The following is a 25,573-nucleotide window of genomic DNA, read 5'->3' as shown; positions in this document are numbered from 1 at the left end:
ACATTTTGTGTGTGTGTGTATGTGTGTGTGTAATAGTGGGGACAAAGGAGTGCAGGATGATGAGAGTGGGTGTTTGTCAAGGTGCTAGGGTCTATAATTGTCTGTATATGTGTGTGTTATGTGCTTGTTATGTGTGTGTACTGGAGACTATTAAGTACTTTTAAAGTGCTTTGCGTAGGCTACAGTATGATCTTCCAATGCACACACACACACACACCTGCACACGCACACACAGCAACTCACCACCTCAGCCAAACAGCAGCGTCCAACAGGGTATAAATACTGGGCTGACACTTTAATGTCAGGGGACGGCTTGTCCTGGATTAGAAACTTGTAACCCACCGTGGAGCTTGACATTGCTGGGATGAAGGTGCTGCTAAAGGCAGAGTGAGGAAGGGGGAGAGCCATTACGGGGACTCTATGTTTGATGTATAAGGGCATCTAACACGGACTGTCGACTAGTGAGAGGCTAGCAAATGTACGGTGTTGCTTTGTGACCGGCTTTTATTGGCAAGGAAAATTTAGTCTGTTGTATCAGTGTGTTATCAGAGACACACACACATACACACCAAGACATATGCTTACACACACTTCTTAACAGGAAAATAGAGGATTACATACTGAAAAATTAAGCGCTTTTCTCTCCTCTCCTTGATCCTGTTGACCGTGCTTCGAACCTGAAAGAAAGAGTGGAAGAGTGGGAGAGAAAGAGATAAGTGTTTCTGACACGGCGCTCAATGAAACACACTAACAATGAATCAAAACAAAAAATCTTTCACAGCAAACAACTGTGAGCACCTACAGAGTAAAAAGGAGAAGGGAATGTGGAAGGGAAATAACAAATTTGGAGTGTTATAGTTTGGAGGCACTGACAGCAGTTGTGAAAGTGTGTGTGTATGTGTGCGTGTGTTTTGTGCGTGTGTGTGTGTGTGAGGGTGTTCCAGTATGTCCCAGTGGCTAATGGGACTTGAAAGTGACACATAGAGCCGGCAAACTAAGGAGACGACTTCAAGCTATCATCTGTCAGTATAGAGCGCCGGGACCAACAAATGGAGCTATTGGAGGAGAAGGGGACCGCCCTAGCAGAACAGATTACATTTTTACACTCCGGATGAAACAGTGTACTGCACACATTCATTTAACACATACCAGACAAGGATTTCATAGATTTTAGAGACACAGAGAATATACACATACAATTTTAGTTTATACTTGTAATTTAAGTAACACCCAACCCTAATTTGTAATTTAGCTGCTTTACTAAACTCCTTTTTTTTTTTTTTTTTTTTACATTTTTTTTTACATTTTTTACATTTGGAGATATTAAAATGAAATAAACAATGACTCATTTTGAAATACTGCAAAAGTTAAAGCCTAGACCCTTGCTTAGAAACCTGTAATAATTTGAATGGGATTTAACTATATTTAAATGGTGAATTTTATTTATCATTTTTTTCTATAAATTCAAATCAAATGCATTTTGTAACTGAGCCATTTCGTTATGACTAGTGACTAATGATTACGAAGTTTAACAAATACTTAGGCAAATATTGTGTAATTGATATCACAGCGAACAAGACAACGATCCAGCAATTTTGTCTGTCCACTGAATAAAACTCCATTCATTTTTAAAAATCACTTTAATAGCACATGCGCTTTATGGTAGTATGGTTTGCCTGATCATTTAACCATAGGTTATTACATATAATTTAGGATAGTGAAAAAGGCGTTACTAGACATAATTTTGGGAGAAAGTAATATCATAAATTTAGAATTCAATCTGCAACAGCTCTCATATATTCTTTAAGAAAGCTTATATATATATATATATATATATATATATATATATATACATATATATATAAAGCTTTTTAATTTGCAGTGCAATATAATAGGTCTGCTGATATGTCAAATGATTCTTTTAAATTATTTTTATAACAAATGATAGAAAAAATAATATCATTTTTTGATATCGGAACATCTTAATATTATTTTTTACAATGATCTGCTTGCTTGATTAAAGAATCTGTTCATTATAATCATTATAAAAACTGGATTTTTTAAAAAAAAACTACTGGGTAATAAATCTTATTCAAACAAATCACATGAAGAAACATACAGAACAACAGGAATTACTCAGTTTGCTAGTAGTCAGTTAAGTGGGGTTAAGTCCTCTATGAAAAAGCCTCTGGCACTTATAAGGTCTATATGTGTGTGTGCACGTGCACGTGTCCGTGCACATTGTCAGCCACACTGTAAATTTGTTGTGGATGGGCACTCATCACTACAGCCCGTCCCAGCCCAGCCCACCACGTTAGTGAATATGCATTATGGCTTATGGCTTCATTAAGTCGCAGCATGTTATAAATTATGACACCACACTGAACACACACACACACACACACACAGTCTCAGAGACAGCATGTATATACAGAGGATGTTTTGCATACACTACCAACGGTGAAGGGCCACATAATGAAGAGAGCCTGAGCCTTGTGACAGGGCAGAATCAACAGCACCAGCATCATGTTTCCAAAACCCTCCTATTATTTCTGACAAGATGCGCAAAAGGCCTTCGACGCGGTGCAGATGTTGGAGAGACACCGTCTTAACGAAATTTAATGGGGAAAGCAATTCCTGGGGATTTCATTGATATCAAAAGCAGCCGGCGTGCTGAGGCAATTACATGACACAACTTAATTAATCATTTGACAATGAGGGGAAGGGCATTGTTTTAGATGATCGTTATGTGTTTAAGGGGTTTTGCGCACACTCAAGGTTTTGCAATGATGCAAAGCGTGGTTCCCCATGTAAATGGGCGCTAAGCGATTACCATATGAAAGCAGAGCGCCCGACAACACCTGCCGACATCCTTGGAGCTGATGGAAATAAAAGGTCATCAAAGCATGGGATTACAAGGTGACCACCAAGGAAAAGCTAATTGCAATGAATAATGGAAAGCTATTGTCAGGTAATTAGCAATTAAAACGCTGCATTTTGAGCGTAATAGCAGCAGACGCAGTCTGTCTTCCATGCCATGTTGGTAATTATTTAGCCTGGAAACCAGCCTCATGAATGGAGTTTTTTCTGACTTTGAGGCACCAGTTAATTTCACACCTTTCTTTAGCATATCAAAGTAAACACTCTCCACTCTAAGATGGTTAAAGACTGATTTGTTCTACCAGATTAACAACTAACAGTAACTTTGCAAAGTTTTTTTTCGTCACTCTATAGACTTTATGTGTGTTAATGCACTCTAAGGACAGGTTTGTATCCCCAGCTATCAAGGCAGGTTAGCCTCAATCAGTACCGACAGAGCAGGGACCTCCCGTCTCACATTGGCCTCTCCCTGCCACTCTGACTAAAGGGAGGAAACAAAAAAAAAAACAACCTTTGATCATTCCCGTTCAGTGTTTCTATAATCTTTCTATTAGGCAAATATTTCAGGTATAAGTGAGGTTGAAACCTGAAGCCAGTCGTGCTTTGTGTCATAAGTTAAAGATACAAAACAAAAGAAAAACAGGTTGAAGGGGAGAATTAAAGGAGCCCCCTGGAAAGGTGGTGAGGGTTCAGGAGAGAAAAGTAAATGTGTATATGTGATTTATTTATTTATACTATTTAACCTTTATTTTGCCAGGAATATTCCTATTGATCAACATATATTTAATGAGGGACTCCTGGCCAACACAGCAGCATAAAACATTTCACATGAAGCAATATAATGGAAAGATTTCTGATTTTTTTTTTTTTTCCAAACATTAACAAAGAAGTGTGGACGCTTTGAAAACCGGAACATGCACATGAGCTGCTCCCAGGGTCAAGGGCAACGTGAGTGTAAGAAAATGAATTCCCGAGCACTAAAAAAGCCACTTAAGCAAGAATGCTGTGTTGATTTATTTCACAATGCGAGGGGTCACTCCTCCCTGGCTCTGCATTGTTGGTGCTTCGCCTATGACTCAGGGACAGCTCTTCATGCTCTGGAGAAGACATGGATGAAGAAAGCAAAGAAGAAAATGGGAAATAACAAAGGAATGCAAATGCAAATGCTACAATGGAGATGCCCTCTTTCATGGTTAGATGAGATGAGGTGGTGATGTTTTTCATAAAGTTAAAATAAAGGCAAAAAGAGATAATAAATAGACAGGAGATGGGGGGGACTAATGAATACTGACCATTATATCTGAAGAGCTGGATAACAGAACTATGTTACCCAGCTCTTCAAAAAGGCTGCTTATATACAGTGATGATGACCTTGTACATTCAGTCAAAGCAACAAGAGGCAAAATAAAAGATGAGGCACATTTGTGTTTATCAGAACTAAACACTCGTCAAGAATGGTTATTTCCACCCACAGAAGAGACGGCTTGTTAGATTAACTTAGGCACACTTATTGAATTCTTAAAAAAAATGTCTGTGATATTTAAAATCTTTTTGCATCTTATGACAATTTAGTTTTTTTACACAAATACCTACGTGAAAACAGACTTCCACTCTGTTGTTACATTTTTTGTCAGACATTTTAGAGATTATTGGGTGAAATTTCTGCGTGAAATGTTCACTTTGCTACAAGACTATTCTTTTTTTTTTTAAATTTCAACTTTTGCCTTAAAGTTTGGAATGGGGAGTGTCTCAAAATGAGAAATAGTTCAGAAAAGTGCTGTATTTTAAAAAGGCTTGGATGCAACATAACCTATGCACATTTAAAGTTAACCCTATTTACATAGAGTAAATATGGAGTCACATTTGACCAAGAGTGATTTTCATGACTTGAGTCTCATCCATTAAATCGTATCTCTGTCTCTCGCTACTCACCCACCCTCCACCCCTACACAGCTACGGTGTATCTAAATGGTAATAAAGCAGCATCTCAATACAATATGTCCTCCTTCACTGCATATTGTTGGTTGCATATTGTTTTTCTTTTTTTGTCCTACTATGGTTACTGCTTGGGGGGCCCCGCGGAGCCCTGGCCAGCGGCTTTGTCAGGATGCTAAATGGAGGGCCGTGAGTTTAAAAACTTAAAGAGGCAGTGAAATATTAGCCAATGTGGGTGAGGAATGAGTGGCTGAGAACCGCGGCGTGTCAGTGTTTAATGGTCGGACTCGGATGCATATAAGTTAGTCCAAGCATGAAGGGCAGTGGGACGCTCGCATGGAAACGATGTCCCCCTCCCCTCCTTCCCATCCCTCCTCCCATCCACAGATGCACGCTCGCACACACACACACACACACACACACACAAACGCTGTCACACTCCACCCACACAGCTTTTAAGCAAGGAGCCCATCAGAAACTTGTCATTTCTCTCATTCACTCCGACAGCCTTGAGACACAATGCAGACTTACCTCTGTGTTGTACACCCCATATATCAGGAAGATGAACAGGCCCTGCAAACACAGACAAAGAAAGAGCGAGAGAAAGAAAGAGAGAGAGAGAGCGAGAGAGAGAGAAAGAGTGAGAGAGGAGGAGGACAAAGTTGTTACAGTTGTTTTCTCTCTTATCCTCTAGTAAAAAACAAAAGATCAAAAGTAATAAGTGGAGTGACGTGTAAGACTTAGGTTGATTCACACTCTTAAATGGCAACACAGCGCTGAAGTAGACTGTGGTGAAAAGTAGCAAGAGAAGACACAGGACTTGAAAGAGTCCAATCTGGGCCACCTCCGTAAGGCTCAGCTTGCGTTTGTTTCGTCAACAATACTCGAGTTCCTTTTTCCAGCCCCCACTGAGTCATCAAAGGCTCAAACCCAAGGTTTCACAAAGCTTTATCGAAACAGAACTCTTAAGTGTCTGTGTTCAGTCTGTGTACTTAGACAAAGACACACACACAGACACATATAGTATATAGATGGCACACACGCAAAGTTCATGCATTCACAGACATATGTAACACACACAAGTAGCCATAAATTTTGAGAAGACAAAGACGGTATCAACAAATAATAAAAGCTCTCTCTCTCTCTCTCTCTGTCTCTCTCTCTCACACACACACACACACACACACACACACACACACACACACACACAATCAGGCACATGAAGAGAGCAACTCAGGCCAGACGAGACTATCAAGAGAAAACCATTGAAGGAAAGCGGAGGAAGAGAGAGACAGAGGGAGCATAATGAAAAAAATGACACATAAAAGAAGATATTTCATGTTCACAAAACTCCACGGCTAGTACCCATGGCCCAAGAATGCCATGCCCTTGGATGCATAAAGGCTGCACTTTTGGTCACAGAAAAACAGCTATTTTTCATTCCAATCCATTGTGGCATCCATTGAATGTACAAGCTGTGCATTCGCCTTCGAGCCATAATGTAATACTGTTGCCTCAATGGAAACAGTGAGAACAACATTCTCAGAAGTGAACTGTGCCACAAAAGATGTACTGAGAAAAATGAAAAGGCAGGTAAAATCCTATAAATTTCAAGGCTAATAGATACAGTAGATTCTTTGACAAGCCAACATTACATCTGCAGTGTGCCTAGCTTACACACACACACACACACACACACACACACACACAAACTTTTAAAAGTACATCTCTCCTCTTTCACCGCTTAGACTGTGTCTGTGTTGTCTCATCTTTAAACAAAGGTAAGGACACATCCTGAGGACGGCAGACACAACGTGGTCAATACATTAATCAACACGAGTTTAGAGTATCCAATTTTTGCCAGAGGGAGATCTCGATGCATCACCATTGACAACATGATTTGGGGGCCCATTCAGGATGACAAGCCGGCGATGGCGTCGGTGACGACCTCTAGCCCGAGCTACTGCCCATTCACCTCCTGGCTGCTCTTCTGTCCTCCAGGGACTGAATTGCCCTGTCTGTCGGGCTGTCAGGTGACATCTCAGGACATCCATCCTCTTTAAACTGACAACTCTGCTGGTCTCTGACATGCTGAAGACAACAGGCATAACAAGGGATCTCAAGTTCAGACCTGCGATTTTATCTCTACAACTCTCATTTTGCATTGCATGTAAAGTTGGATACAGCCCAATTCCGTACAGAACGTGATTAATTTATGACAAAAAATGATTTTTGCTGCTCCACAGCACAAAACGACCATTAGGGGATCGACCACTTTGTTCATCAATATCAAGAAGTGCACAGATACAACTAAAGGTGAAATTTCTGCCTTTTAAAACTCACCTTCCGATTCATACTAAGCAAGTTACAGACATTCCACATAGTTCCAATTTTAAGTGATAATAATGGTACTACAAAAGAACAATTGCCACAAATGGTTTTGCCCGCAAAGGCTACAAAGTCTATAAAGTCTATTTTTTTCTCAAGCTAATGTGAATGACAAAGCTCTGGTATTATTCAAGTATGTGGACAGGGACACATATTATCTTTCTTCTGACATACTATCATTTTGTTGTCCAACAGTTAGCGTATTCTTCTCTACTGTTGAAATGTGATGTTATTGTTGGGTCAGCTACAGGGCACTGTAGTTTAAAGAGACTATAGGGCTGCAAACAACCACTTATAAAACATGACGAAAAGTCAGAATGAAGTTCTGACTTTTCAATGGTTGAGCAAACTTCCCCTTTCTTAATCTTGTGTGTGTCCCTTTTCATCATTCTGTGTGCCCTCTCTAAAAATGTGCATTTGTGCAGGTCCATGAACGCAAAGCAGGTGGAATCATGAATCATGAGTTGTTTTTTTTTCCTCAGCAGCATGTTTAAGTTTGGGTAGTAGGATGGGTAGTTGATCAGTTCAGAGCTGATGAGATTGATAGATGAGAGGAGCAACACAATGAACGGTTTAGTTTCACTTTCACAGGGCCTGGTGTTCTGCTGCTCTGCTCTCCAAGAGTTGCAATTTATAACCAACTGGTATATTCCAATAGCACTCCTTATTAACAGTCCAGCTCCAAAAATATAAAATAAATACGAGGCACTAGCTGATTTTATTGTGGCAGGCCACCACAAATTAATAAATATGTGGGGAACCCTGGAGTGTTACATAAAAGTAACTTGGTTTAATAAACTGGTTGACAGCAATGGAATAAGTTAATTTAATGCAATTCCAATAATGACCTATAATGTTCATTGACATTTCTTTCAAAAACACAAGCAAAGTATTGTAATATGGAATTATCAGAAAATACTGATGTGTCATATACTCTTTTCACACACATAAACATGCATGCACACAAGCACAACATACAAAACAGACAGTGGGTGGTTAATTTGCAACACATACCCTATTGTATTGCATTAGAATTGCAATTTCCAACTTATTGTTGCAATTTGATTATCATGTTTTTGATCATGCCTCTTATTTGTAATTAATCTTTTGTTGTGTAGTGAACAAAGTGGGGAGAACATACTATGCACATTAGGAAAAATGATCTATTAAAATATAATTAAGTTAAAAATAAGTGGCAGCACAATAATAATGATGGATTGTTTAAAATGCTAATTCATTAATATTCCCACTAAAAACAAACAGAGACGAGAAATGGGGCGCATTATTTAAATGCATGTGTGCTTTTCTAAACCCAGTCCTGTTTCTTTTGAACTTAGCGGCAAATGCTACAAATTTATGCAAAGAATGAATGCAGTTGCTTTCAAAGTATTGCTATACTGTACATCAAACAGGGGAGCATAAATTAATTAGCATCCAGCTAATTAGGGAACAATTGTATGTTTAAAAAGTTAAAGCTAACAAACACTGTGTTTGACCAAAAACATTCTTACCCCAGAGAGATGCTGCAATGCAAGACAAAAAAAAATAGCATTTGTTTAAATGAGAAAGTAGAAAAAACAAACAAAACTGACTGGAGGCCTTTTACATATTAAGTCAATTAATATGTGTTTCCACTACATGGTACCGGCTCTACTCTACTCGCCTTTTTTGGTTTTCCATTAGGAAAAAGTACCTGGTACCACCATCTCCTGGGGTTCCAAAAAAGCCAATCGGGTACTACAAGGTACTTATAGGTGACGTGGAAACACTGCATTCCCCTAACTGGTCAGAGAGAATCGTCATTTTGTCAATGCGCGGCATGCACGGAATACCCAGAACAGCGCAAACCTATACCCAGCCAAGCTATTTTAGCAAACACACTTTTGTATCTTTTTCTTTTTTTTTAATCTTTTTTTTTTCTTTCTTTCCCAAATTGGCAACCAGAAAGATCACGTCGTGGTCGGCCATTGTTTCTCTCCATGCTGCACCTTGAGCAGTATAAGGAGACAAAGTGAACAAGCCTGTAGATGTTAAATGTTTAGTTGATGGAAACTTTCTGCAGAATACAAAGCTGACGATGGATGCATTTAGCTGCCAGAATCAAGCCTGTGAGATTTTACTTACAATCATTAACAACAACAGATCATGGGGAGCATATGATATCTTGTACTTAGCTAATGTAGTGATGTAAAGTGATGTAAAGTTACTCTTTTTTTTAAAAAAAAAAAAAATTGGTTAAAAGTTGTAACATTATAATCCACTTTACATGGATTCTATTTGTTATGCAGCCAGCATGACATACAATTTTTCCACAGCTAATAATCCACATTCATTACAGTTAGCTAATATGTTTTCATGATAACTTTTATTGTACATACAGTCTGTCCAAAATCTACAGCAAAGTAATTTTTTCAGCACACTCAAGGCAAATAACATAAAGGAAAAAAATGGAGGAGAGAACATGAAGGTTCTGATAGGAATAAATGGCTGACTCGCATATTACATAGAGCTATGGAAACAAGGTATTAGAGGCCTCTATGGCTACGGGTTGCCCTCTTTTCCAGCTTTTTCCAACAATACATTTACTTCCACATACAGATCTCAAAACAACAACTGACTTAAGTTCTGCACATCCACCCACTCTCAGTGTGATTTTGTTAGCAGTGCAATATGCTTTGCAGTAAGACACGTCTATATGAGTTGTGGTAAATGTGCAAAGAAATTCAAAACCCTAAGCTTTACACTGACTCTGAGGGGAGTCATTTAGGCATGCATATCATGTCAACACTTTGCGAAAATTAACTTGCTGTATGGCAGGCACTAAGACTAAAAAACATTACTCAAAGAATTTCCTCAGTAGCACAAAGTAAATAGTTATAGCTGCTCGAGCAAGTTTCACTCTATCTCAGTGTGCCATATCTACATTTAAAAAAGAAAAAACATACAAAAACCTCTCAGAAATGAGATAGCTGTGTTTTGTTACTTTGAACAGTAATTGTAAACCACGTTCCACAGTTTTTAGGAGAACTATGGGCACTGCCACTGCTCAATGTCAGAAATGATTTATACTTGTCTAAGCCAACATCAAAAATCAAAATAGAGATACTTTTCACAAATGGCATCTTTCAATTGGGTCGACAGCTTTCTCTTAAGTAGCTGAAGACCGCAACCTCCACATCCTTTTAGAGAATTCCAGGCTTCTGTGTCACCCAACGCCAAAAATGAGAGCTATTTGAACAAGTTGAACCCAACGTCAAATATCCCAGCCTAAATTCAAACACACAGAGACACTTTTCACAAATAGAGCTATCTGCATCCCCACTTGGCAAAAAAAGGGGAGGAAAAATTCTCCCCTCACACCTGGTAATCATTACGGAAATGAGAGACAGAAGAGGTTAAAACGCTGTGATGGGGGAAAAAGAAAAGAAATTCACACTTCTGCGCTGGGGCTTGCTAATGTCTCTGACCCCTCCACGCATAAACAGTTTAATTAACATGTATACATAACTTTCACTTTAACTGCTCATGGCATGTCAAATCAAAGTGTCTGTCAAAGCTGTGAAAAAGGGAGTTGATACTTTGCAGGTCTTCAGTTCAAATCCAGCTCTGTGTAAATGCTCCAGCTGGCCGAGAAGCTGGCAATAAGACACGAAGACAGACAGACAGGCAGGTAGAGGGGCAGCCTGCCACTCTGTCAGTTTGATGAGGTAAACACCTCCCTATAAAAGCTTTGTAACACCCAGCTAAGCTTTGCTCAACTCAAGCTGGAGTTGTGACAGTTTGATGTTTTCAGAGGAAAAACTTAACTAAACACAGAAGAACTTTATGCAACTTTTTATTTGGTCAACAGATTTTAAAAATCAAGGTGACATCAACATCACTGAGGTTGCAAGTGACTGTATAAACACTAAAGTAAAAATGCTGAATTTGAAGCGATACCATGCTGTTTACGCAAACATGAACATGCATACTAACAACTAAGTTCAGCTGCTGTCTTCCTACTGATATAATATGGATAAAATGTAAATATTTATACATTAATATATAATAAACCCTTGCAAATGTTCACATGTTGCTGTGTTCATTAATGGTGCAAGTACCACTCTTATAAATCTTCAAAAAGATGACTTTCTATAGTGATATTGCAACTTAATCTCTGGTTTATGACAATTTGAAAGTTTACATTGCTGGTAAAACTGCAAACAAATACATTCACTCTTGGCGAACTGGAAGTTTTTTGAAGGTGTTTTACAGCATTTCAAACAATGCACAGGCCATGATGTCCATCCAGTATCATTAAACTCTTTATTCGCTTCCCTTCACAATGACGCATTACTGAATATAGTCTGTGTATGTGGGTGGGGATGGGGTCAAAGTTTTCTTCCTGTTTCCGTCCTCTTGTACATTATTAGGGAAAGCGGATCAGTCATTCTTTGAGAAGAGCTATTAGGACTCTCCCTGTTTCGTTCCCACACACACATATCCAGTCAGTTGGGCTGTCACATTGAGGAGGGGACCCCCAAGCCAGCCTGCCTCTACAGGGTGTATAGCTACAGAGGAAAACCGAGTACACACACATACAAATAGGCACACACTGAGGCCGGCAGCAGCACCAGTACTGGTGTGTGATGGCTCAGGAGAGGAGGGAGAGTTATTAGCTTAGCCCTGAACCACCTACTTAATATAGGGGCCGGCGGTGATTGCTAACAGAGCCTGGCAGAGGTGACAGCTTTTGGCCCTGCTTGAGGAAATCCAATTGAAAAGCAGCCAAGAGGAACAACAACCCCGAAACAGATGTTGCTCGCTACCACCAGCGCAACTTGGGTACACACAACCCAGCGGCAACAAACCGCGATGGCAAATCTGACACACAAACATACACACAGCGGACGAAGAGTGAAGCGCACACACACATACTGTAGGGCCACATGAAAGTGTACAATAACTGCATGAACATGGGAAAAAGCCTCACCATAAATGTCCATAAATACTGATTGGTAAAGCTAACTCTTGGTACTATTTTCATTATTTGCATTGCAATTGGAAATGTGTTAATTTGGCTTTCATTGTGATTTTTGTATCACTCGTGTCAAATTTTCACCAGTTTTTGTTTTTATAAATATATGTTAAAAAAATAATAATGTATTGTATTTTAAAGAAATGGCAAATACAATCACCTCCAAAGAGAATTTCCATTAGCCATGTCAGTTTGCATGAAACTGGCCACCAGTGCAGTATTTAACAGATAAGAATAGCACAATACAATAAAAAATAAATGACATGGAAATCCTTAATTAAAATATAACAATCCCAAAAAGAGGGGGAAAAAAACATCACCCACATAAACATGACACAGAAACACACACACACACCGGGCATTTCCCTTCAGTTTGAACATGGTTTAAGATCCATAAACTCTATCAATCCGAGGTTAGATTTTTTTCTTCATAATGGAGCAGAAAACACTCTGGCAGCTAACCCAGAATGGATTATAGAGGGGGAAAAAAAGAGAAAAAAAATCAGGGAAGAGTTTGTAAGTCTGTTAAAAAACATCTATATTGAGCGGAGGCCAAAACAAAACCTTTCCCCTGGAGAATTCACCCAACCTTCCATCCATCCAGCCCTCTTCTTTTTTTAACATCTCCAGCAGGGCATTTCAATGAAAACATAACACGCAGGCCCTCAAATCATTAAAACCCCTTGCTCCAATATTAATTGAGTTTGGCAAGGCTGACCATGCCTCAGTCATAATAACATTCATTTATTTTTTTCTATTACTGCTACTGCAAAAGAGCAAGGAAAAGAGAGGGGGAGGGAGGGACAGAAAGAGAGAGAGAGAGAGAGAGAGAGAGAGAGAGAGAGAGAGAGAAAGAGAGGGAGGGAAAAATGGGCTAAAATCAATTCTGACATATCTTTATTGCCAGTCGATGACAAATGACGGCATATTTGCCATTGCTCTGGCATTGTGTCAGTGTATGTCATATCGATTTTACATCAGACGGACAAATGTTATTGATGAAGCGCCCAAGTAACAGATGAGCACTCCATTTTACTTGTTTTAACGTTTAAATAAACCAGAATGACGGGGGAGTGAGAGGTTGACTTTTGTAGCAGATCTTTCCATTTGCTAATACACATGATTTTTTTTTCTTTTTTTCCTTGTAAATTAACTCAAGTCCGAGGCGTTTACACAAACCGGGCCTGTTGGGAGTGGGTAACTACACCCTGAACCTGATCACACTGCGCACATGTGGTAATGTAATGGGGGGGGGGGGGGAAAGAGAGCACGAGAAAGAGAGTGAACTGGAAACAAACTAGCGTTTAAACAAGACAATTTAGGGTTGCGTGTCTTAGGCGCCAAGCAAAACAAAGCCATGGAAAACTGATACAAACTTTTAACACATGGGTCAAAGCAGGAGTCTTTGAACTGGTGAGGGAAAGCACGCTGCGAGTGCAGAGAGCTGTTTAATTAAAAATACTTAGGTATCCAACAGGCCTTTCTGTGGCGCCCCCTTGTCAAATTGTATGTGATCCCACTGTCAATCTCTGAGGGTGTTTTCTAATTGCATAGTTTTCCACTGACAGAGAGGGAAAAATGTTGGAAGAGAACAAGTCCTGAGAAACAGCAGCTGGGGATTTGGTTCGGTTTTTAAGAACTGTACACATGGACACACACGTGCATACACATACACATGCTCTGTTGCACTGTATGTAAGGTGCATGGGTTGCTGACAGTAATATATGTACTGCATATACACATAGATTTCAATGTATACACACAGTTATGTATATATTATGATACAGATTTCATTCATATTATACTAATATAAATTGATCCACAAACACTTGCAGTCTGATACACAGTCAAGCTACACATTTAAAACATGCTGTTCATTTGCAGCATCCATAAGTCTTAAACTAGACCACGTTAAAGGCATACTATGCAGGAAATGTCTGTTGTCAGTTTGTAAAGTTTGTTTGCCGGCAAAGTGAAAGTGAAAGCTATAACCCCCAGAGTCACTCGTTTTGGAATAAGCTTTGTCTACTTGCCATTTTGCCTCTCAACATTTGGATTTTTTTTGTAGCTTCTCTTGCAAGCTTGCTACTTATGGTGTGGTATACGAACTACTGCTGCTACCATTTATAAAGTCCCCATCTCACCTGAGCACTGTGCCTATCCTACTATATGACTATCCTGAATGCAACAAAATAAGAAGAAAATAAAACTAGTGAGCACCATTCTTCCAGCCTCTTTGCTCAGACTCAACCCATCTTCAAACTTTGACTATATTTTGATCTCAACTGCACACCTGTTAAGTTTCAAAACTGCATCTTGCTTGGTTATGATGCTATCATGATGCCAAAATCTATAGACAGAGAGACATACATTACATGCAGAACCACATTTTGCAATGACACACACAAAAACTTAAAAGTCATAGCAGCTGTTGTCACAGCTGGTAAAAAAAAATACAGGCAGAGTGGAGGGTCTCTGCAGATAAACAGATGAACAGCCACTAACGTCTATTGGATGAGAGGTGATGATTGAGAAGAATTACTTTTGATAGGAGAATCCCGCATTGTAAGAAAGAATTACTTTCAAATTAAACCAATCAACCATGTACAATGAAGTTATCCCTAAGAAGGCAACTCTCTCAATACCAACTGGTGAAAAAGTCAACAGTTTTAAAAATGGGCTATGACAGAAACACCCACACACACACACACACACACACACACACAAACACAAAATTACATGTACATACATACACAATACACAATTTGCCCCCATGCTATCTGTACGCCAACAGAGCCTCAGCTTACTTTTTTTAATGCGAGTTAGCCTAACCTGTGGAAACAAATATGTGGAATGATGTTTTTGCATAAAGAGTATACGCTTTGCTCAGGGAACAATGGAATGTTTACCCTTGGTCTATTCTTTTTGAACCAGAGCGCAATGTGTCCAGTTACTCATATGCATACATTCGTAGGCATGAAAAACAAATTTAAAATCATCTGACAGATACATGTGTACACACACAAGTATGCATACACAGGAACGTTTGAACAGAACACCTAAAATTGCACCCCTGACAAGACGGTGTTGCCGTGCCCTTGACTAACAATGACAAATGGATGCAATATGCAAAGTCTGAACAAGTTGCTTTTGGGTACAAAACAGAAAAAAAAGATTGCTCCAGGTACCATTATGGGATGCGTTTGCTCTCCTGTTTCCCAGCTGAAGTGAGCCGAGCTGAGGTTAATGGCATGTGTCAAGATCAAGAAGTGTGTAGGTGAGTGTGTGTGTGTGTGTCCATGAAGGTGTGAGTGAGCGAGAGACAGACGGAGAGAGTATATTTCGCTTATTTAGTGGTGTGAATTGTCGATGTGTCTAGTGATACATTGTTGTGCTGAATTTGTGACCTTGTACTTGTTAGTGTAAATGAATATAGATACATTATTTGGATAGTAAGAAATTATGCACTTTAAACAAATAAATAATATCTATTTCTATTTTTGTTTTTTGTAATTTAGCGCATCTATCTGTCACAAAGGTTTTTCTTTTTTAGAAAATATAACAGATAACTGCAAGCAGAAAACACTGAGAAAAAAGTTGCGAAACAATCCCTTTTATTGGTTCCTAACATTAAAGTTAATTTAAATATGTTGAAAAAAAACTCTTAGAAGAATACACTGAAAGAAATATTAGGTCCTGAAATTTACAAAAATGTGCAATTTAAATTAAAACTTGAAATAACCGTGTCTTTGAAAGTAGGTAGGTGTAAAATCTGGGTCGTACACGTGGTTTTGTGTCCATGTTCATGTACACATGTGCAAACTCATTTCTGTGTGTATCTGTATCCATTTGTGTATGTGTGTGCGCACATTACTGTGTGCATGTGCGTACATGTGTGCCGCAGCACCACCATAGTGGCAGGATGTATCCATCATGATAAACCGGCAGACTCGGCGACTGTCACATGCAATCACACTTCACTACGGTTCGCAGGACTTCAAAGTGAAAATGAATGGTAGTTCATCGACATGAAGACTTCATATATCTTCGTTTTTTGCCTTTTCTCTCTTTTATTTTTTGGAGGAGACTTGTCTCTTTTCTCCCAGCCCTCTTTTGTTGTGAGGATCAGTAGTGTTTTTGTCACTGTCTGGAATGCATTGTGGAACACATGGGTTTAGAACAAAAAAAATCTATTTCATTTGTCATTTTCTATTAGGGAATTTCCAATCAGTAACTGTCAGGTTTTCACAAAAACCTGACAGTTTGCATAACAAGGTTTTCAGGATCACAGTCACATTCACAATTAAAGTTACATTTACATATGAGATAAAGACTGTAAGGGAAGCTGTGATGGACTTAAAGCTGCTTTAAACTTTGTGTGACCATTAGAGGGCACAAAATGAGTCATGATTTTATATATATATCACTTTATCCGGTTCTTTTAGCAACAGTCCGATGTTGTTTTTGTGGATGTTTTTTTATTCACTCACTTAGTTTTTTTAAAAATTCACTTTACTGCTTAACCCGCTCTACAGATATTTTTGAAAACAGATATTTTCCTCCTACATTTTAAAAATTAATTCTCTTCATGCAACCTTTATTTTGTAAAATATCTCTGTCCAGACTAGCATGCAAAAATGCTCCAAATCCTCCCGCATATACTGTACGCTGTCTAGAACAGTCATAGCCTCCCCTCATCACAAAAAGGGTAAAGTGTGAAGGCTAACATTACCTTTTTTAAATCACCTACTAGAGATCTCATCATCATTGATTCCCATTGAATTTAAGGATGAAGAAGCTCATTCAAACATATGAGATACAAAGTTTTACTTCCATTCCTCATTAACAAAAATCCCACTCTGGACAGCGTCCCACCATCTGCTGCTTCGACCATCCTTGAAGTGATGCAGTGGTACTAATTTTAAGTATGAAGTAATCATTAGACCAAGCGGTGCTAACAAAACTTTGGCAAAAAATATTTAAATAATACTTAAAAATATATTTATATGTCATGGCAGGACGTTTGCCCTGTTTTATTATATTTTATTAAAAATATATATATATACCCATGCCTCATTGGCCTGTATGATATTTGACTTCTCTACCCATGTTACTCTTCATCACTGATGTACAATTGTTTGAACAGTGAGCTTGGAGGCTACATGCGGTTGCCCATTTTAAGTAACCAAGTGCTAAAACCAGCACACCAAAACTGAAAGGCTGAAGGCTGTGTGGAGTTGAAGACTTGAATGTTGTTTTTCACTACAACAGGCAGCAAATTAACATTTTATCTAAGAGAAAGTCTTGATTCTATGTTAAACAAATACCTTCAATTAAGAGTTAAATACTTCTAAATGTTTTATTCATTGATAATTAAGTTCACTACTGTCCATATGATCAAATTATATCTGAAAATGTCCTTCACTATTTATAAACTAGTATCTCACAATGCCCCTGCAAAAATAAATGCCTTGATGGTAATGCTGCTAATAACAGAAAAACCCATTTTAAGATTGAAAAGTCTACATGGCGTTAAGCTATAATTGAACATGGCAAGTGTTAAATGTGATAATCATCAAATTTGTAACCACTAGAAAGTCAAATGAGCTATAATAATGCCGGTGCTGAGGCTGCTGAGGCTCTCTCGCACCACGGCAAGGCTTGCCTTTAATCTAGTAATGACTCTGAAATGACGCTGCGCTTTAAAAAACTGCAGAGGTGGGTCTATAGGTCTCCTTACCTCCCTCCCTCTCTCTATGCCCTGGCCCAGGCCCTGCTCTCACTCTCCAAGCTGTTTGATTGGCACATGCTTTCACTTAATGAGGGATAATTACTAAGGAAAACAAGTGGGAGACCACATCTGCTCAGTGTAAAAAGAAGTCCAGGCCTGGTGCAATCTGTCAGATGGGGCTTTCAGGTTGTGTGTGTGCAAATGTTTTACCCACCTTCAGCTGCCTCCCAGGCCAACACAAACCCACCAGGACCCTCCCTCCACCCTGTCCGACGAGAAGCAGATTAATAGGAATCAACATGTGGCTGTAAACACTCACCGGGAAGAGTGTATATCTGTGTGTGTTGACGTGCATGGGAAATGACCCAGGGTATCTGTCGGGGACAAGCCAGGGGCCACAGCAGGAAGGGCAAGAGGCCAGTGGGGACGATCAACATCCCAATCAGCGTCCTGCTGCCAGAGCTGTTGTTCCCTAGCTCCCATCGCCACTGTTTTGTTTACTTTCACACAATGCTGATAACAGTAGTAGACTACACATATAGGCTATCTGCTCCCCAGACACCTCCACACACTGCCAGTAAATCATCCCTGCATGGGATTTACATTGTGCTAAAAGGTCTCTTAATGATCTGCCCATGTTACAGGTAATTGTAGTCTAGTGCAAGCACCACAAATCAGCAGGCTCTTGTCATGTTTAAATGGAGTTGCTGTCAAAATTATATTTTGTGTAACTAGTAAAAAAAAAATTTTCTTGCATTTCCATGTATATATTAATTTAAAAAGACATATGTACGTGTGTGTGTTTTAGAAATGAACACATCATGATTGGGTTTGATTGTGATACACTGTGCACTTTTGTCAATCAAACTGTCAGTCAGGATCTATTTTTGTGGTTGTTCTGTAGGTGATGACCTAAGCTTAATTTATGCACGACGCTCCTGATGGCAGCCTCTTAAAAAAGAATATTTTACATCTTGCTCCACTTAACCTTTCTATAGTTTCACTTTTTAATACATAAATGGGCATGAAAGAAATACAAATCTAATGCACTTTTTTGATGAGTAATTTACAGAGCAAGATTATCCCACTTTGTTTGTCAGCTTTGTTTCAAAAGGACTGAAAGTACTATCATAGCTACTGGCGGATCTTTCTATAGGCGACATTGGGCACCAGCCAGGTGGGGAGGAGCCAGAATTGCACCCACACTCCTCCATTTATTTATCTATATATTTTTTTTGACATCCAAAAGCATAATTAAGTGTGGACAGCATAAAGCATTAGCAGTACATTTGAAAAATCACACATACTGTATTTTTCTCTCTACTTTTTAATTATTATTTTTTCTAATATTGTTTGTTAACCAAGTTGTTATTTTGTGTTGTCAATTTGTCATTAGCTCTAGTTCTTGTACAATCAAAAGAAAACAGACTGTTTATTTATTCATTTGGGGTGTGGTGGGGGGTTGTTTGGCGAGGGTGGCAAATGTGCTAGGTCCGGCACTAATTATAGCGACTAAATATCAAATCAAACTATGTAAAATTCTTTGCCAATGCCAGCCATTATAAATGTCATTATGTACAGCAAAATAAGATGCCATTTTTCTTTTTCAATAAATAATGCATAATTATTCAGAGACAACTGATCCAAGTGGCCAGCTGACAAAGCCTAAATAGAAGTAGCATTCAGTCAAAATTAACTTTTCAAATTAATTGAATTAATAGTCTCAAGTATATTTCTTATAAACCGATATCAATTTACTCTTGAACAATAGTAGATTTGACAATAAAAACTAAGTAATATAGGATTTAAGATCAGCAGACCTTCACGTAATGGGGATCAATTAAGCTGCTTCGATTTGAGCACCGCCTCTCATTCTATAACCCAGTTGTAAGACAATTACCTATTTCCTAATCTCCCATATTTATAAAAAGCTGCAGAACAAAATCATACTTTCCATCTATTGAAATAATGTAGACAGTAAAGAGACAGAGCTGCGTTTATTTGCTTTAACCTTACTGCAGCAAAAAGAAAATGGCTCGCGTAAACTGGAACTGATATTTGACAGCCTTTTAACCTTCCAACACCCTCGGCCCCCCTCCTCCACCCCATTCAACCACCTCCCTGCCACCCACCCACTAGAAGAACAACAGGGTTTTGCTTTCTTGCCCTGTGCTGACCCAGTTCTCACTAATTACCCGCAAAGTATACATCAAAGCCGGGCAAATCCACAGATCGGCTGCAATGTGGCAGTGTAAGGGAAACCAGGACTATCCCTAACCTAGTCACCACCAGCCATCACTGATATGTACGTGTGTGTGTGTGTGTGTGTGTGTGTGTGTGTGTGTGTGTGTGTGTACAGCCAATACAAAAGGCAAGGCGGTGAACTTATAAATAGAACGGTCATTGTTTCAACATGGGTAATTTCGGGTGTCGGAGTTGTTCCTGTGTGGGTTGGACGAGGGCGAGGAGGGGATGTGGAGGAGTGAGGTCATGAAGTTGGGAGTCAGCTGATGGGATAACACGCCTGTTGACACGCATATACGCTAACACACAAATATAAAAAATTATAACAAAACACGCATTTCACAAAATGCATCAAAGTATAAATGAAAATACAAACAAAAAACAGAAGGCAAATTAGAGCACACTCTCTTTCACCCGTCTCTTTCTCTCACACACACACACACACACACACACACACACACACACACACACACACACACACACACCAAAGTGCAGACATACAGGTATGATAGGGCAGGGGCAGAGGGGATGGTTTGCTTTCTTATGACACAGGCTATTACTAAATTGAGCTGGCAGGTAATTCTAAGGCAAATAAATGCCAGCAGGTTTAACACAAGGAGAGGTCTTAGGGGTGGCGGCATGAGCAATGACAGGAATTCTCTTGCCTCTTTTGACAGGAAGCCTATTATTCTCACCGCTTTATTTTCCCAGGCCAGTTTTTTAAAAACTGATCTCTCCTATAGTATTTCACCCCCCCCCCCCCCAAAAAAAACAGACCCCCCTCATCTGAATTACAGCCGCTCCTTGCTCACTTCTGCTCGTCCGTGTCTTCAATCCCAGACTTAATATTTACAGTAAGAGAATATAGGTTGATTTTTTTTGAACAGCTTCTTTCACTGGCTCCTTTTCAGTTAGTTTCAAGGGTACTTAGGTGACCATTTTTACGAAGGCTTTTCCATACAAAAACCTTGATGCTAATATCTTGAATTAAGCCTCTGTCTCTCTGTAAGAAATACTTCCTTCAAGTAGATGAACATACAACATTACGAAATGTGCAACACAGCTCTCATGTTAATGCTGCTCAAACTTAAAAAAAAAAAAAAAGAAAGAATAAAAATACAGCAAAGGATGAAAAGAGACAAAGGGGGAAAAAAATAAGTACAAGTTGAGACAAAACACACTATAAATACACTACTTAAAAAAGCTGTGCTACATCCTCATTATAAGTGCCATCTCAGAGAAGCGTGGTGGGAGTCAGTGCTGACCTTGGTATCCCGTTTGAATATTGTTTTAATGCCGCTGCTGGTAATTGAGGATGCAACGCAAACAGTGGACTATTTTTCAAAGGGAAAGTTATTTTCCCAGGCAATGGGAATGCTAACAATCATGTCGTGCATTTATTTGTTTGTTTTTCAGCCCCACCTCATAATTATCTAAGACACTAATTAAAATATGGATTTATAAATAAATCTCCATGATTTTACCTATGACTACATTAACTTAAAAGTTTTCATCACCCTTGCACAGATTTTTTCCCCCAATTCCTTAAGAAAACACTTTTTTGTCTTGAAGCATCAGTTGCAATCATTTTATTAAATGGTGCCTTTTAAAATATATAAATTACATAAGTGTTTGGTGGGCATTTAAATGATACTATTCATGTGAAATAATATTTATGTAGTATAAGAAGGATTACTTGTGAGTTAATTCAGTGCTATCTTTTTAAATTTTGGAAAAACCAAAAACTATTTTAAGTAAGTGTTTATGTGCAAAGCAATACTGAGTGAGTATAAAAACTATAAAATATTTATATAGAACTTAAATACAGTATTTCATTTCATTAAGGGTAATTTTGTCAGCCAACTGAAAATTCTTACTAAGTCCTATCAGTCAGTGATCAACATGAAGTCTGTCAAAAGAGAGCAGCTAAATTTTGCCTTTGCTTTTTATGAAGATATTCCTAAAGCAGAGGCGTGTTCTCCAGACTCTCTTACTGTCCCGTACATCCAGTAAACTCCCGTTGTTTTAAATTGCGTGTGATGTGAGATACAGCCGGCTCTGAATAAGAACGTCAGGGGAATATGGTTCCTGCTTTCTCAAACAATCCAAAATGAAAAACATTTCCCTCTATAATCTGACCGGTGAGAAGTTTGCTTTGTGTGCGTGTGTTTGCTCCTGCACGTGTCCTATGTTATTGTATATGCCTGTACAGTGTGTGAATAGGGGACTGGATTACGACCAAGGTTATACTGATGTAAGGTATTTAAGGCTTGCACTTAAATAAAGAATAACCTTTTCTTCAACCTTGTGTGGTAACTTTACTTATCATAATCCTCCTAAATAAAAGTGAGCAAAATCCAAGTTGATATTCATGTCAAAATTATATTCCTTAATTGTCTAACATTTAATGCAAAATCCATGAACACAGTTTTTACAAAAACTGAATTTGCTTATGTTTTAATATAAGATATCAACATGTAACCATTAAAACCTGCATATTTTTGTTTTTTGCATGCCTTTTGTATTTTATTTTATTGTTTAATTTTTGTCCTGGCAGAAAGCACATTCCTCCTGCCACTGCATGTACTGTATATATATATATATATATATATATATATATATATATATAAATACACACACACACACACACACACACACACACTGTATATATATAGTTGTTCTGTGTTTCAGAGAGGGGAGTTTTCATGTCAATTGCGGCTAAATAAATGACATTAAAAAAAACACTAATATCAGCCACTGCATCTCAATTACATAAGTAATCCTAAAAGACCGTGAGAGCCGTAGTTAAAACACAGCACAGCAGGTAAAAAAAAAAAAACATAGGGAGGGGAAACGGGAAAGGAAAAATTTGGCTTTGAATGGGCCAGTTGTGCAGGTCCAGATGAGTGGACTGGAGATGACTGACTGGGAAACTGGATCCAAGTCTTGCTGTTTTTGTTTCTTCTGCCAAATGAGAAATTAAAATAACTTCTAACTCCTTGGTCTGTAGGGGGTTGTGGGTAGTGGTGACAAGTGGTTTCATACACTATGCACACACACTATGCACACACACAGACACACTTACAAAACTTCTGAGGGAATTACATTTAAAAAAATGCACGCTAGTCTTCACAAGATTCAAAGTTCAGGATCGCACACAGACACACAAACCCACCATCACGGCTTGGTGGCTTTTGGCATGTGCTCAGCGCAAGCCATCCAGAAACTCTTTTCATCCACCGTTTTTTTTTTTTTTTTTTTTTTTTTTTCTGATTTCGCTCTCTGCATTTTTTGCAGTTTATTCTAACCTAGCCAATTTAACTGTGAATGCTCTCTAATTCCATATTGGCCAGTACGGGGTTAGAGTTAAAGTAAAGGTTGAAATTGGAATATTTTTGATGCACCGGCTTTTTAGGATGCATGAACCACACGGCTACAAGACAGCAACAACAGCAAATTGCACATGATTAATAAGTGACAGTGTTAGGCAAAAAAAAGAGACCCCAATATGGATCCACTTACATGTGATTTATTTAGTTTTCCAGATCAACAACAAGGATGGAGATGGCTTTACTCTGGCTTTTACAGGAGCCTCAAAACTGCAGGTTGACTCAAGGTAATATTAAGGGCACACTTTCTCCCACTTATAGTATATAGGAAAGTTTTCACTCCAGCCTACCACCTGTTAAGGTCTAAATACCTAAATAAGAGCTCCCCGTAAAAATCATCAGGCCTCATTCAGAGAGGTTTTGTTGTTTTTACTCAGTTTGGGAAAAAAAAAATCACAGAGGAATAAAAAAAAATCCTACATCTGTACAGATCACTGATCTGTACAGATGTTCTTGTGTCTGATGTTCTTGTGGAGATCTGTTGAAATCAAGATTGTTCTTAAAAATGGAGGCAACGTTAATCGTCATTAGCATAAGTAAGCACCAGCAAAATCTAATTTCAGCATCAATCAGAGAAAACAGCGGAAACTAAACATCAGAAAATGCATCTCAAAGGACACTTGCCCTTTCACTTATATGCAGTGGATCCTCTACAGGGGACAGGTTTTCTTTAAGACGAGTACTGTAAGTTTTTTATGAATACAGTTGATAATTTGTTCTGATGTGTGTTTTTGCATCATGTCACCATCACACTGAAATAGAGCTGTAATTTGTATGTATGTAAATATAAGTCACTTTTCTTTTACTTGGCAATTAGGCTGACAAAATATAAGTATAAGCAGAAGCATATAGCAAAATGTTAAAAAATACTGGCTCTATTGGAATTTTTTACTTTAAGGATTTTACAGACGATTAATTTACTACCACATTAAATGGTATTTGCCATCTGTAACATTTGCTTTGATAAAATAAGTATTTATTTATTCAGAAAATATTAAGTGATACCCATAATCAAAAAAATATGCGGAATTAAAATTAAATTTGTGTATATTAAGTTTTATGAATGGGGCATGCTGGGAGGTCTGGAATCCATATATGTGTTAGGTGCAGAAAAGGAAAAGGTTATGGGTTGTGGAAAGTTGATACTGATGTCAGTGGTTATATATTACAGCTGCTGTCAGTTAGAATCCAGTCTGACTTTCAATAGTTGCATGCCAAAACTGAAAAGCCACTGGAAGAGTAAGTGTACCAACAATTCAGTTACTAAAGCAGCTCTCCACAGCAGGGTGACCAACCTCACAGCAGAAAAAAATGTCTGTACAACAAAAACTTACAATGAAAAAAAAAAAAAAATTTAAGCAAAGTAAAAACAATATCACATTCTGAATATGATACAAGTCAACTCAATACATTTTTTGCCCAACCCAAACAAATGAAATAAATAAAAAAATAATATCAATTGAATGACAAACTAAATGCTTAAGAATCAGATTTTATCTTAGATTTTCAAGCTATGTTCAGTGATATCAGATAGCATTATTAGCTGGCATTATGTAATATTTAATAAAATGATGATTAACTCCTGGCAGTTCCTAATCAGTCTGAGCTTTTTCCTATCTGGCAGTGCAAGTGTCTTTGAGTTCCCTGAAAAGCACTCTATAAATAAAATGTATTATTATAACTATTATTATTAATGCAATGTGTTTTGCATTAAGCTTAACTGGAGATAGAACCACTGACTCCAATAGTACAAATATAATTTTTTCCAGTAACTGAGCTACAGGACCGTAAAAAAGAAACAATCATCCCTTCTCAAACAATCACTTCTGATGCTGTAAAAGCATGGCTTACTCACACAACAAATCTCCCATATGGCAAAAATCAATAAGAAGAGCAACACTGTATTGATCATATCTATATCTTGGATACACTCTGATGTCATGCTCCACTAGCCATGTGTGTGAGTGTTTATGAAAGAAGCGGTACTGC

At 38.4% G+C, this 25,573-nt stretch overlaps 1 protein-coding gene across 3 annotated transcripts in view; it reads right to left on the bottom strand.

The window, feature by feature from the left end:
• LOC121965627 (adhesion G-protein coupled receptor D2) overlaps positions 1–25,573 on the bottom strand; it is a 99,473-nt gene that overhangs the window by 48,482 nt on the left and 25,418 nt on the right. For 2 of the 3 annotated variants that reach the window (XM_042515762.1, XM_042515775.1), the window contains 2 exons: positions 5,347–5,388; positions 622–677 (listed from right to left, as the gene is read on the bottom strand). In XM_042515762.1, coding sequence (XP_042371696.1) covers positions 622–677; positions 5,347–5,388 — 98 coding nt within the window. Of the gene's footprint in view, positions 1–621; positions 678–3,816; positions 3,978–5,346; positions 5,389–25,573 lie in introns of those variants that run through there. The other variant, XM_042515769.1, reaches the window with a different exon arrangement.

The sequence above is a fragment of the Plectropomus leopardus genome, chromosome 3 (assembly GCF_008729295.1).
Source record: "Plectropomus leopardus isolate mb chromosome 3, YSFRI_Pleo_2.0, whole genome shotgun sequence".
NCBI classification, from domain to species: domain Eukaryota; kingdom Metazoa; phylum Chordata; class Actinopteri; order Perciformes; family Serranidae; genus Plectropomus; species Plectropomus leopardus.
This window is presented reverse-complemented; position numbering and strand designations above follow the sequence as displayed.